The sequence below is a fragment of the Rhinoderma darwinii genome, chromosome 12 (genome assembly GCF_050947455.1).
Source record: "Rhinoderma darwinii isolate aRhiDar2 chromosome 12, aRhiDar2.hap1, whole genome shotgun sequence".
In the NCBI taxonomy this organism is placed as follows: domain Eukaryota; kingdom Metazoa; phylum Chordata; class Amphibia; order Anura; family Rhinodermatidae; genus Rhinoderma; species Rhinoderma darwinii.
In genome coordinates this window covers 35,834,735-35,850,473 of record NC_134698.1, presented here as the reverse complement: position 1 = coordinate 35,850,473, position 15,739 = coordinate 35,834,735, and the positions used below count along the sequence as shown (strand labels likewise).

At 41.3% G+C, this 15,739-nt stretch overlaps 1 protein-coding gene across 1 annotated transcript in view; it reads right to left on the bottom strand.

Moving 5' to 3' along the window:
• PLA2G4F (phospholipase A2 group IVF) overlaps nucleotides 1-15,739 on the bottom strand; it is a 632,963-nt gene that overhangs the window by 17,027 nt on the left and 600,197 nt on the right. The window contains exon 19 of the mRNA XM_075844320.1: nucleotides 4,214-4,400. Within this exon, the coding sequence (XP_075700435.1) occupies nucleotides 4,214-4,400 (187 nt within the window). The remainder of the gene's footprint in view (nucleotides 1-4,213; nucleotides 4,401-15,739) is intronic.

Here is a 15,739-nt window from a genome sequence, read left to right as displayed (position 1 = left end):
AATGCTCATATCGCCAATTCTGTGCTGCTTTTGTCTGTTTGTGTTTCCCTTTGTTGTCTTGTCTTTGTGTTTGTGTAACTTGGTATGGAATTTAACACTTAAAAAGTCAGTGCCATTCATTTTCTGGGACTGGTTTCCCTACATATTGCACTACTTTTGATTATGGTTATTGTGCCGTTGCTTGCCATTGGCTATTATTATGTTCTTTTTTTTTTATGTCTGGGAGGCTACCTCCTACCATTGTTCATATGTCTCTGTAAAATTTTATACAGCTTGATTGTATTGCACTGCGAGCAAAATGTTGAAATATTGTGAGATGTTTTATATGCTCTGTTTTATAGTCTAACAAAATTGTTGGTAAAGCAAAAAAAAACAACTTTATAAATTTGGTATCACCGTAATCGTATCGACCCACAGAATAATGGCACACGGTGAATGCTGAAAAAAGAAATAAAAAGCAATTCCAGAATTGTTTGTTGTTGGTAATTTCCTCTTACAAAATATGGAATAAAAAGTGATCAAAAAGTCCCATGAGTCCCAAAATGGTACCAATAAAACCTACAGATTGTCTCGCAAAAATGAAGCCCTCACACAGCTCCATCAACCGAAAAATAAAAAAGTTATTGCACTGTAAAGCGGTGATGAAAAAACATACCGTTGTGCAGGCCGGAGGAGAACATTCCTTGTGTTTCAAGAAGTGGTTATCAAGGACCTAGTATTTAGGAACCAGGAAGGGAAGGGACATCGCAAATCTGCTGGAAGCGAGGGCGCCCGTATTATACCAGTGCAACACATTTCCAACAAAATTTATTAATCCCCCTTAATATGCCCTGATATACTCCACACAGATTACATATGCCCCCACATCATAAACTGAAATACCAGTAAAATACCAAACAAAACTACTACCAAGCAAAATGCACGATCCAAATGGCAGTCCATCCCTTCTAAGCCCTACAGTGTGCCCAAACAGAAGTTTAGCTCCACATGTATGGCATTGCCATAACCGGGAGAACCCGCTTAACAATTTATGGGGTACACTTAGTGGCACAAGCTGCACCCAACATATTGAAAATTTTCACTTTGCATCATCCACTGCATATTCATTTCTGAAAAACACCTATGGGGTCTAAATGCTCACTACACCACTTGATAAATGCCTTTAGGGGTATAGTTTCTAAAATGGGGTCACTTTTTTTGTACATCAGGGGTTTTACAAATGTGACATGGCGTCCGCAAACCATCCCAGCAAAATCTACACTCCAAAAGCCAAATGGTGCCCCTACCATTCTGAACACTGCCGTGTGTCCAAAGAGCAGTTCATAACCACATATGGGGTATTGCTGTACTCAGGAGAAATTTATTTATAAATCTTGTGGTGTTTTATCTCCTTTATTCTTTGTGAAATTTAACGATGTCTTATTGGAAAAAAATATATATATTTTACATTTTCGCTGCCCAATGCTTATCAATTCAGAAAAAAACTTGTGGGGGTCAAAATGCCCACTATACCCCTAGATGAATTCCTCAAGGGGTGTAGTTTCCCAAATGGAGTCACTTTTTAGGTGTTTCCACTGTACTGGTACCCCAGGACCTCTGAAAATGTGACAAGGTGCCCAGAAACCAATCCAGCAAAATCTGCTCTCCAAAAGCCAAATGGTGCTTCTGAACACTGCTGTGTGTCCAAATAGCAGTTTATGACCACATATGTGGAATTTCCGTACTCGGGAGAAGTTGATGTACAAATCTTGGGGTGCTTTTTCTCCTTTATTCCTTGTGAAAATGAAAAATAATTTAATCTACATCTTATTGGAAAAAACGTCATTTTTCATTTTCATGGCCTAATTCTAATAAAATCTATAAAACACCTGTAGGGTCAAAATGCTCACTGCAGCTCTATATAAATTCTCAGGGGGTTTAGTTTCCAAAATTGTATTTTGTTTTGGATTTTTTCTATGTTTTTGGCACCACAAGACCTCTTCAAACCTGACATAGTGCCTAAAATATATTCTGAAAAAAAGAAGGCACCAAGATCCACAAGGTGCTCCTTCATTTCTGCGGCCTGTGTTGCAATCAAGAAGCCAACTTCAAAGTAAAAACTTCAGAATGAGTGTAATAAATATTGAGTTGTATCTCGCTGGTAAAACCTTCAGCGTTAAAGAAAAAAGGCATTAAAATTGAATATCTGCAAAAAAAATTACATTTTGAAATTTCACCTTTGCTTTGCTTTCATTCCTGTGAAATACATAAAGGGTTAAGACACTCTCTAAATGCGGTTTTAAATAATTTGAGGGTGCAGTTTTTAAAATGGGTTGATTTATGGGGGTTTTAATATACAGGCCCTACAAAGCGACTGCAGAACTGAACTGGTCCCCAAAAAAAATTGGCTTTTGAAATTTTCTTGAAAATGTGAAAAATTACTGCTAAACTTATAAGCCTTGTAACGTCCTAGAAAAATAAAAGGATGTTTAAAAAAACTACATAAAGTAGACATATGGAAAATGTTAACTAGCAACTATTATGTATGAAATAGCTATTTGTCCTACAAGCAGATACATAAAATTTTTAGAAAAAGCACCAAGACACACAGAATGTAGCGACCAAATGTTACCACTAACATAAAGTACAATGTGTCACAAGAAAACTATCTCAGAATCACTTGGATAACTAAAAGTACTATAAAGTTATAACCAAATAAAATGGTACGTCAGATTGGAAAAACGAGGCTCTGTCAGGAAGAGCAAAACTGGTTGCAGCAGGAAGGGGTTAAATGCATGTGATTTGTTATTATTGTATAACCTGGATTCATAGTAACATCATTGCCTGCGTGGATGGTGGGGGGAGTTTAACGGGCTTACGTTTATCCCCCATCAGTTCTTGAGAAAGCGTCAATGTTTGTGAAATGGCCGTTAGCCAAATTATATATGTCGATCTCCCATTTTATGTGCGCTATGAAGCACTGAAATAAGAGGTCAATTCGTAAATTTAATAATTTCATTCTAAATTACATTTAACATTTATTTATTGCAATGACAAATCTGAATAGTATATGTCTCCTATATAGTTAGAGATTGGTATTCGCTAAACATTCTGATCTGGTAAATATTTCCTGAGTCAGAGAATGTATCACCGTTACTTTCCGGAATATTCGAGATATTTTAGCCCAGCTTTATGTGTTTTGTGCAAAATGTTAAGAAACCATGTTTTTTATTATATAATTATTTAGGCTTACAACATCCATCCATATACATACATCCATCCAATTCAACCTATTATATTGCAATATTGATTCAGAGGAAGGCAAAACAACCCTATGAGGTTGTTGGCAATTTATTGTGCATCATTTTTACCTCCATGTTCAGTCATTTAATAGATTTTTTTTTTATTACTGATAGTTGTAAAGGATCTGCCAGGCGCAGCTTCGGGGTTAACACCCATAGATAATCAGTCTGCACCTGCTTCTATGTCTGTGAGACTTACTCCATCTTCCACCACTCAGGGTGGCAGGCTTAGGAGTGGGAGAACCTATCACAGCCTGGCCAGACGGAGCTAGCTCCCGCCCTCTGTCTATTTCTACCTGCCTTTCCTGTTCCTCCTTTGCTTGTGATTCTTTTAGTTTGGTTTCCTGGCCCTGCTGCAGCTTCTTGTACTATTGTCCTTGCTTCATATTGACCCCGGCTTTCTGACTACTCTCCTGCTCTGCGTTTGGTACCTCGCACACTCCTGGTTTGACTCGACTTGTTTACAACTCTTCTGCTCTGCGTTTGGCACCTCGTACTCTCCTGGTTTGACTCGGCTTGTTCACTTCTCTTGTTGCTCACGGTGTTGCCGTGGGCAACTGCCCCTTCTCCCCCTAGCTCTGTGTACCCTTGTCTGTTTGTCGTGCACTTATTGAGCGTAGGGACCGTCGCCCAGTTGTACCCCGTCGCCTAGGTCGTGTCGTTGCAAGTAGGCAGGGACTGAGTGGCGGGTAGATTAGGGCTCACTTGTCTGTCTCCCCACCCCCGTCATTACAATTGTGTTTTTATTTAGCCATCTTAGTTTCCTATTATTTGTAACTCCTTTTTATATCAGGTATATTTCATTCAGTAGCATTAATGTATCAACTATGGCTAAGTTCTTATCCTATTTCTCAGTCTTGCACCTCTATGGTGTAGTGCAAATATAATTCAGAAAATGTATTGACTACATAAGTACAGTACTGAAAAGTTACCTGGTGCTTTGTATGCACGAAACGTGTCATTTACAAGAGGAAAGTGAAGCACTATGGGAACTTTTGGATTATCAGCATCCATGAACACGTAGCATTCTTTAGGCTGTTTCTCATCTGCCTCCTTAACAGCAATATTGGGAAAAGGGATGCCTCTTTCCTTGCAGTATTTTGAGGTTAGGTGAAGGACCTTTGAGACAAGACAACATAATATTAAGAAGGATTATTTACTTAAAAAAAGGTATTTACTTCGGTAAGGAATAGTAATAATTTACATTATACATCTAAAGATTTGTCCAGCTTAATATATAACAACCCTGTCTAGTACACCGTAGCTCACATTATACCAGAATCCCCAGCCAGAGCGTCGACAACGCTGTAGCCGGGTATTACGCTCCTGGAGGACCCCCCGATGTCATATATGGGCAGTGATATCAAGGGCTTTTAACTACGGCATCCCCCGCCAGAGCAACGGAAGAACCCCAGCCAGGGACTGGAAGAGCCCCTGATATAACTGACCATATATTGACAGTGACGTCAGGGGCTTACCCTGCACTTGAATACCTGGGCCGACCACTACCTCATGCTCTTCCCAGCGTATATCTCTCGAGAGATGCCATTCAGTGGCATCCATCACACATATGCTTCAATGTAAAAATAAAAATAAAAAAACAAAAACGTACACAGCACTGTTTATGTTTTTTGCAGGATCCCTCAGGATGGAGTAGCGTAATCTACTATGTTAATATCACTTAGTGAGAAAATAGACCTGGACCGCACATCCACTATATACTTTGATCTATCGCGGCTAAGCAAAATTTAAAAACATGAACATGAGGTCCTTTGTTAACATTTTGATCAAACTGTATAAGCCCACTTGCCACTTCGCAGCAACCTCTTTAACCCCTTCCCTCTTTAGCCACTTTTGACCTTCCTGACAGAGCCTAATTTTTCAAATCTGTCATGTTTCACTTTATGTGGTAATAACATCGGAATACTTTTACCTATCCAAGCGATTCTGAGATTGTTTTCTTGTGACACATTGGACTTTAAGATAGTGGTAAAATTTCGTCGATACATTCAGTATTTAATTGTGAAAAACACCAAAATTTAGTGAAAAATTGCAAAAATTAGCATTTTTATAAATTTAAATGTATCTGCTTGTAAGACAGGCAATTATACCACACAAAATTGTTGCTAATTAACATCCCCATATGTCTACTTTAGTTTGGCAGCGTTTTTTGAACATCCTTTTATTTTTCTAGGACGTTACAAGGCTTAGAACTTTAGCAGCAATTTCTCACATTTTCAAGAAAATTTCAAAAGGCAATTTTTACAGGGGGCAGTTCAGTTGTGAAGTGGCTTTAAGGGCCTTATATATTAGAAACCCCCAATAAGTCACCCCATTTTAAAAACCACCCCTCAAAGAATTCAAAACAGCATTTAGAAAGTTTATTAACCCTTTAGACGTTTCACAGGAATTAAAGCAAAGTAGAGGTGAAATTTAGAAATTAATTTTTAATCCATTTTTTTGTGACACAGAAAGTTTCACCAGAAAAATGTTTATTGCCCAGATGCTGCAGTTTTTAGAAATATCCCATATTTGGTCCTAGCGTACTTATCGACTGAAGCACCGGCCTCAGAAGCAAAGGAGAACCTAGAGGATTTTGGGGCCTTGTTTTTATTGGAATATATTTTAGGCACCATATCAGGTTTGAAGGACTCTTGCAGTGCCAAAACAGTAGAAATCCCCAACAAGTGACCCCATTTTGGAAACTACACCCCTTGAGGAAATTATCTAGGGGTATAGTGAGCATTTTGACGCCACAGTTTTTTTGCAGAAATTATTGGAAGTAGGACGTGAAAATGAAAATCTACATTTTACCCAATAAAACGTAGGTTTAGCTAATTTTTTTCATTCCCACAAGGACTAAAGGAGAAAAAGCACTGCAACATTTGTAGAGCAGTTTCTCCCGAGTAAAACAGTACCCCACATGTGGTCATAAACGGCTGTTTGGACACAAAGCAGGGCTCAGAAGGGAAAGAGCACCATTTGGAGTTCAAATTTAGCAGGAATGGTTTGCGGAGCCCATGTCACATTTGCAAAGCCCCTGAGTGGCCAAAACAGTGGAAACCCCCCAATAGTGACTCCATGTGGGCAACTACACCCCTCAAGGAATTTATCTAGGGTTATAGTGAGCATTTAAAAAAAGGTTTCAATTAAAAATCCATGGATGTGTGATAAACTTTGAAGCACTCCTTTATGCACAGGCCAGGTTTGTCGGGGCAGGTTTCACAATGATTTTTTCTCCTTCCCTTTTTACCAGTGGAGGGGATTTCGCCAGGAAAGTGTTGCCCTGGTACAATACGTGGACCATCGCATCTAGAAGTACTGGGGCCCTCCCCTTCCTGGTTCCCAAATACAAGGGCCTTGATAACCGCTTCTTGAAACTGAAGGAATGTCCCTGTCCGGCCTGCACATTGGTATAGCACGTAAGCGTTATACAATGGCATCTGTACCATGTGCATGGCCAGCTTTTTGTACACCTTTGTTTTACGCATGGCACTGTACGAATTCAGTACTTGATCAGAGAGATCAACCCCTCCCATGTACTTATTGTAGCAGAGTATGCAATCTGGCTTGGGGGTCATTGTAGTGCTACCTCGGAGAGGGACAGGGGTGCTGCCGCTACCGTGTATTGTGGTCAACATAAGGACGTCCCTCTTGTCCTTATACTTGACCAGCAACATGTTATCGCTGTGTAGTGTCCTGCTTTCTCCCTTTCTTAGGGGTTGCCCAATCAGATTTTTAGAGAGACCTCTCTGGTTTTTGCGCATGGTGCCACATGCTACAGTACTTCTGGTGGAGAGGCATTTAAATAGTGGGATGCTGGTATAGATTTTATCTACGTAAAGGTGATAACCCTGGTCCAGCAGTGGGTGCACCAAATCCCACACTATTTTTCCACCAACTCCCAGGACAGGGGGGCATTCTGGAGGTTCTATCCTGGTGTCCTTCCCTTCATAAACCCGAAACCTGTAGGTGTACACTGAGCTTCTCTTGCACAGCTTGTACATATTAATTCAATATCTCGCCCTCTTGCTTGGCAGGTATTGGCGGACTTTTAGTCTCCCCTTAAAATGTACAAAGGACTTGTCTATTGCGATGTTTTTTTTCAGGGGTGTACACTTCCTGAAATTTGGTGCAGAAATAATCAATCATTGGCCAGATTTTGAATAGGCGGTCATATATGGGGTCATCACAGGGCGGGCACTGTGCATTATCATTATAATGCAAAAATTTCAGAATAATTTCAAAACGTGTCCGGGTCATTGCCATGCGGTATAATGGGGTGCTGTATAAAATGTCCACACTCCAGTATTGCCTAATCTCTGGTTTTTTTACTAGGCCCATATGTAGGACAAGGCCCCAAAATTTCATCATCTCCGCTGCCTCTATGGGGGTCCACCTGGCAAATGATGACGTGGGGTTTTGGGCTAAAAATTGTTGGGCGTATAAATTTGTCTGGGCCGCCATTAAATTAACAAAATCCTCAGAGAAAAAGAGCTTGAAATAGTCAATTTCTGCGAGGTCTACAGTCTCAAATCGAATTCCTGAGCTCCCTGTGAAATCTGGAATATGAGGCTCATAATTATCAGGGGGTGGGTTCCATAGGGTATCCCTCATTTGGGGGGTTGCCTCAGCTGATGTCCTAGGGCGTCTTTGCGGGGGTTCCTCATCACTGAATGAGGATGATGAGGAGGTCAAGAGGAATGGGGCAATTTCCTCTTCTCCCTCGATGGCCAATTCAGTGTCAGAGGCCAGGATGGCGTATGTCTCCTCAGCGGAGTAGACCCTTTGAGATGATTGGGACATTTTTATTAGGGGGTATGTAGTGCTTCAACATGTGTAATACTCAATTTACACGTGTAATATGAAATTTATAGGAAAAAAAAAAAAAGAAGAGAAGAATAAGAACAATTTAGGAGAAAGAAATTTATTGAACGTTCAATATAGAACTGTAAAAAAATTGAGCTACAACTGTGTCGCTACGCTATCAAAAATTTAGTGACCGAACTTCAGTTAAAATAAACTGAATGTCTGTCACTAAACGGACGCTAACTAGAAACTGTAAATTTACACTAAAACTGTCGCTACGCTATCACAAATTTAGTGACCGAACTTCAGTTAAAAAAAACTGAATGTTGGACACTAAACGGACGCTGACTATAGGCTGTAAATTTACACTAAAACTGTCGTTACACTATCACAAATTTAGTGAACAAATTTCAGTTAAAATAAAGTGAATGTCCATCACTAAACGGACGCTGACTATAACGCTATATATTTATACTAACTGTCGCTAAAATTTAGTGACTGAACTTCAGTTAAAAAAAAACTGAATGTCCGTCACTAAATGGACGCTAACTAGAAGCTGCAAATGTACTCAAACTGTATAAAAAAGATATAGCTATAACTTCTGCTATATTTTTTTTTTACAAAACGGACATCAGTAAACGTCCGCTACTCTAAAAAAAAGAAAAAAAAAAGGCCAAAAAAAAATCTGCGTAAACAGATTACCACTGAGGCTGATTATTAGACTCAGCACTCAGTGGCCGCAGGGCGCATGCAAAAAAAAAGGTGCAGTAATAAAAAAGGCCAAAAAATAAAAAACCTGCGCCAATAATTGAGCACAGGTGCCGATCAGTGAAGACGGTTACTGATCAGCGCTCAGTGGCCACAGGAAGCAACACAGTGAGTTGGTGCGGGTAGAAAAGGATTTTAAAAAAAACTTGTGTCAAAAAAAATTACCACGGATGCTGATCAGTGATAGCGAGGGAGGTGCAAAAATACGAAAAAAAAAAAGTCCTGTGCCAAAAATTGGCGGTCAGTGATAGCGGTCACTGATCCGCACTCAGTGGCCACAGGACGTAAAAAGGGAAAGAGGGGAGGGCACAAGGATAAGAAGTTTGGGAAAAAAACAAGTGCTGCTGCTAAAAAAAAAATCAGCAGCAGCACAGATGATGATGAGGACGGTTCACTCTTCTGCAGGAAGCAGTCGGATAAAGACGTCACAGCCGGATCGCAGCACAAAAGGCCTCAGAATCGGTATGTATGGCTCACAGACGGTCACACCAGCTCTGCTCACCGTTCCTAACCGGAATGAGGTGGGCAGAGCCGCTGGAGGGTGTTTCAAACACCCGCCATGGCTGCGATTGGTCGGTCGGTGCAGACCGACCAATCGTAGCGATCTGGAGGGTGGCATCACTGCCAACTCATCATCGCTACATGGCAGGGATTGGTGCTGTCCTAGGCAGCACAAATCACCACCATATCACTGTGCCCTGTGGCACAGTGATTGGCGAAAGCCGCAAACGGCCACAATTGGCTGGTCTGAATTGACCGGCCAATTGCATCGATCGTCGATGCGGGGCGGTGAGCCACCCCCCTAGCCCTCGTGTAAAGATGGCCTGCTGTTATGAACAGCAGCCATCTTTACTTTGTAACTTTTATTTTTTTACACTGTAACCCCTTCTTCATTTGGCGTATGGATACGTCAATTGGCAGGAAGTCATAGCTTTCCATGGCGTACCCATACGGCAAAGGTCGGGAAGGGGTTAAAGTGATGCTAGGAGTTCCTGCCTCGCTGCAGGACAACTGTCCCGTACTGTAATCATGTTTTCAGTACGGGACAGTAGTTTCACGGAGAGGCAGGGACTCCTAGCATCGTACATAACTATGATGCTAGGAGCCCGGCTCCCTGCAGTGTGTTCGGTCCGGGACTTGCGGTCGAAATACGTGCCGTCCATTACGGACGTAATGTGCTCGTGTGAATCCAGCCTTAGCATGGCCTTATAGTATGGGAGATTTTGGGCTCCTGGGTTGCTCCCTCTGCAGGAGCGATGCTACAGTGGACTCCATGCGGTGCTGCAGCCGATAGAGTAGGGACTCACTTGAAAGAGGTCGCCGTGAAGTGGCAAGTGGGCTTATACAGTTTGATCAAAATGTTAACAAAGTACCTCATGTTCATGTTTATAAATTTTGCCTAGTCGCGATAGATCAAAGTATATAGTGGATGTATGGTCCATGTCTATTTTCTCACTAAGGATAATCTACTATGTTATTCCATCCGCAAAACAAAAAGGTATAATGACATATATACTCTTTTGGCCTCCATCACGCTTATGGAGCCCTACGGACATATTTAGCGTGCATCTTGTGTGCTTTCCTAGGGATAAAACGCAATGTGAATGAGGCTTAATTAAGAAAACCGAAAAAGAACATACAACCCAGTGTACTCTATTAAATTACCCAAGTAAAGTACTCCAGCAATGAAATGGCAGAGGCTATCAGTACTTGTTCAAAATACAAATAAAGTTTACAATGAACACAAGAGGTCAGGTATCTCAGTACGTAGGGTTACAAGCAGCAACTGAACTAAATGCTGCAAAATTCATTTAAGTTTCAAATATTAAAACCAGATGTACGTAAGAGCACAAGTGCCAAAACTAGAATATGCCCAGCCGCCACAGCTACCCCCCACACATTATAATGCCTCCACAGCTGCCCCCCACACAGTATAATGCCTCCACAGCTGCCCCCCCCCACACAGTATAATTCACCCACACAGTGCCCCCGAACAGTATAATGCCCCCCATAGCTACCCCCACAGTATGCCACCCATATCTGCCCCCGCAGTATAATGCCCCCATAGCTACCTCCACAGTATGCCACACATCTGTCCCATACAGTATAATGCCCCCCATATAGTAAAATGCTCCAAAAGCTGCCACATTATTAGCACCTGTCCCATACCCAGTATAATGCCATATGTGCCTAATAGAAAAATAATAAAAAAATTACTTTCCTATCCCTGTTCCCCCAACGGGTGGAGGATCCTTCTCCTCTGGTCTGTGCTATGAGTGACTCGGCACAGACAGGCGCTATGATCTCACTACATCGTGCCTGCCTGCGCCGAGCCGCTCACGGCACAGTGAATGCCGACACAGTTGGAACCGGAACCTGAGCGCGTGGCTCGTGACCCCCCCCCCCGGAGGTCTTCACATGACCGTCCCCAGGTGGTCGCGACCCACAGTTTTTAATGTATTTTATTGTGCTGTTTGTGTTTGCAGTAATTTAAAGCCCCCCTGTCCTCTGCAAACACAGACAGAACATTGCGTTCTCCTCCTGACTGGTTGGAACGCCCCTCACGTGACCGTGACATCTGAGGAACCCTCAGCCCTGCCTAGTGCCGGCAAACAAATAATACATTTTTGTACAGGGTTAGCACTTTGTGGCAACGGAGGCCCACTGGGCCCCCAGCCTTAGGGGCCCGGTCGCAACTGCAACCCCTATAGCTACGCCACTGCCTCTAATTCTATAATACAGTATGCTGGTCTTTGGTGTTGACACTGGGTGTTGGCTTAAAGGGGTTTTCCAGCCATTGAAGTTAATGGGAGAAATGGCTACAATACCTGCAAATTGCCACTAAATGTGTGTCGAAGATTTACAGTAAGCAAGTAGAAATTAAATGGAAGCAGCGTTTGTATGCTATGTATATAGTGAACATGCTTCTCTGTTTAATGTACAGGGTATCTTTATACAGATAATGCTGAGTATTTATACTGTTGCAGCCGGAATGTGAAGAGTAAATCCCTGTCAATCGGTATACAATGAGAATGAGCATGTTCACTATGTACGAGCACTGCACCCCTTCAAAAACAGCTGATCGGCAGGGGTCTCGGGAGTCAGACCCCGACCCATCAGTTATTGATGACCTATCCAGAGTGTGGCGTCCATGGCCGCGGACCGTCGGGTTTACTCACCCACAGGCGGCCGCAGCCATGGATCTGTGAGTGCTGGCTCGCATCTCCTTCCCAGGAGACGCCAGCACTCACTTCCGCTCCACTATATCCCGTAGGCACAAATGGAATTATCATCATCAACTGCCCATGATTCCCTGGACTGTAAAAAGGGCCCTGCCCTTCTGATCCTTGGCTAAGCGTTGCTAGTATTCCCATGTCAGTCTTGCAAATGGTCCCTTAGTGTTATCCTGTTCCTGTTGTTGCCCGTGCCCGGTTACCGGTATCCTGTGCTGTGTCCTTGTTCCTGAGCCTGTTAGTGTTTGAGTCGTTCCCCATGCATCTGCTGTCGTCTGCCACGTCCAGTGTCATCTTCCACATCAAGTGTGATCCACCACGTCTGTTGCAACCTGCTGCACCTGCTGTCATCCGCCACGTCTGGCGTAACCTGTTGCACCCACCTCCATCCGTGCCAAAACCTCGGCCACTGTCTGGACTATACAGGTACCCTAGTGTGGGACTTTGCATTGCTGGGGGCCTCTGTTTGGCCAGCTGCCTCCCCACTATGGGGGTGCGGCCTAGAGGGCCCACATACCCACAGACCGTGACACAGAGGATTTCTGGCTGGAAAACCCCTTTAACGAAGCTCTCCCATTTTCCAGAGTAATCCAATAAAAGCAGAAAAAAGGCTCCTTCTTAGGCGCACTTGTGTTAGTGGTGATCCAGATGGGACTTTTGGTGGAAAAAAAAAACTTGCATTCACTGAAGACATTTAAAGTTTTTATATTCTATAGTATAAACAGCAACGCGTTTCCACTATGCACCAAGATCTTCATCAGGCATTTAAACACACATCTCAAGTAGTGTACATATATACTTCAACATAAGTGATGACGCTAGGGAGAATATAAGTTCAAAAGGGCTGTTTTTATTTAAATTACATAAGTGTAATTTTTTGTTTAAAACATTTGTTATACATGGAACATTCAATAAACTTAGGTTCTCTCCAACAGAAGAAGCTGTGGGAAAAGCTGTTTATTATAGAAGTTAATCGGACTGTGCATTGTTTACTGCAGTTGCTCACTTATAGCGCCCCCGTTGCCAGGAGATGGGTTTCTTTATTTTTACTATTATAGCAGAGAGCTGATTAGTAGCTCTCTTTCAGACGTCCCCTGTAACTAGCGAATAGGTTTGCTAGTGTTACTAGGGTGGGCGAGAGGGCCATGCTACCAAACACTTTGCTGATTATCTTTCAGCTATTCTGTAGCGCCTTTCAAGTACCCCTGCTACTAGGAAACGGGTATACTGATGTTTCTGCGGTGGCCAAGAGGGATCAATCCACCAGGTGTTTTGAGGATTCTCTTTTTACCATTTTGTAGCGCCATTTTGTTGCTCTGGTGTCTTTTCTATCTTTTCTGCTTCATTTTTAATCATTTTTATTTTGGAGAAGGTAAGAATTTTGTTTTATTTAATTACTGTTGGTAAGCTCTTAGTGTATAACTACTGTTGAAGGGATCAGGATATTTTGGGAGGGTTTTTGTTTCTCCTCATAGAAGACTCGTTTTATATCACATAGGGTTTTTTTTATTATTAATAAAGTTTCCTCAACTAATTTTTACTCTGGTGTACCTTGTTGTGATTATGCATCAAACAGTTTCTATGTTTTTATTTAGCCCATCCAGGGTTAAAGTTTGAAATGTAAAAATCCAATATGATTCACTTTTATTAATGGTGGTAGTTTGATTTGGCATGTTTAGTGTAACCTGTTCTATGGGGGATATGTTGATGTTTGCAAATTATGAACTATGATGCCTTGATAAATGATGTTTAACCCCTTAGTGACCAGCCTATTTTAGGCCCTAATGACCAAGCAATTTTTTTATAGTCGCATTCAAAGAGCTATAACTTTTTTATTTTTCCGTAGACATAGAAAAGGAGGACTTGTTTTTTGTGGGATTAATTGTAGGGGGGGGAATAGAAAAAAGCCCTGAAACTCCTCCATGGTTCTATGCGTTTTATATCGACGCTGTTCACTTTGTGGCATAAACAACACTGTAAACAACACTGTACCTTTTTTCTATGGGTCGGTACGATTACGACGGTACCACATATGTAGAGGTTTTTTATGTTTTACGACTTTTGCACAATAAAAACACTTTTGAACTAAAATGATTTGTTTTTGCATCGTCGCTTTTCAAGAGCCGTAATTTTTTTATTTTTCTGTCAATATAGTAATTTTTAGGGCTTGTTTTTTGCCGGACGAGATGTCGTTTTGATTGATTACTGTTTTGGGTACATGGATCTTATTGATTAACTTATTATGACATTTTTGGGGGCAATGGAAAAAAATAGCAATTTTGCCATTGTGTTTTGCATTTTTTTTTTACGGTGTTCAACTTGCGGTTTAAATGACATATTAACTTTATTGTTTGATTCATTACGGCGGCGATACCATAAATGTGTACTTTTATTTATTTTTTACACATTTACTAAATAAAACCACTTTTTATGGAAAAAAAAAATTATTTTTTTTACTGTAATTTTTATTTCACATTACTTACTTATATTTTTAGTCCCACTAGGGGATTTCCCTATGCGATCTTTAGATCGCTGCTATAATGCTTTGGTATACTTGGTATATCAGAGCATAATTTTCTTTCAGTGTAAATCTGACAGGCAATCTATTAGTCCTAATAGGCATATGCCCAGGGCAGACCTGAGGGTTTTTATCAGGCCCCCGGCTGACATGACAGCCCATCAGAGGCCCGCGACTGCATTTGTGGGCCACCGATGGGTGACAGAGGGAGCTCTCTCCTTCTGTAAACAAGTTAAATGCTGCGGTCGCTATTGACTGCAGAATTTAATGGGGTAAATGGCCGCGATCTAAGTAAACTTCGTTGGAGCAGGTCGGCTGTCATTAGATTTTGCAAATCTCATTTTATTGAAAAGGAGCAAAATAAATCAAATTTTTGTAAAAAAATACAGATATCATATAAAAAGAAGTTAAGGGACGCAGACTCCATACATAAATGAGATAAGGAAGTATCACATTCATATGTAGAAAAATCTCAAAACAGAAGAAAACCTATGTAAAAGTTCCCAATAAATATAGTAATTATAGTACACACCTATGTATTAGTTAAGATATCAGTTTACATATGAGGTTAGAGGCAAATAATAATTAGTTTTTGTCTAGGCAACATTTGTAAATGAGTTACCGATGAGTCTCAAGCTTCTCAACCGCAACTCAAGTAAGGAGAAGTGGTGCCAATTAGAAGTATCCAATTACTCTCCCAATAGCTTCCTCAAACCAATGGACCAAAATAGAAAATACAAAAAAAAAATTCCCCTTGAGGAAGCCGTCCACGCGAAACGCGCGTTGGGGTTTCTCCTCACCTTGGAGCTACTGGACTTTTTGAGCAATATGGGTTAGTTAAACTTTCTACTCACTCATCTCTTTGCTATTTACGTAATTTATATTACAGCCCGGGACTATTTAGTCCCACTTGAGACTTAGAGACGCCGAGTACATATACTGGTGCCTTTTAGATGTGAGTGTAAGAATACTATAGAGCGAAATTACAACTTACCTCTTCCTCCACAGACATTATCATGGTATATATTCTGTCTATGTTGGATCTTACTGTGTGATGTAACTCTGCATATTGTTCTTGTTTGACATATACTACTGTCACTTATATGGCCACTTTAGATATGGCTTTTTAG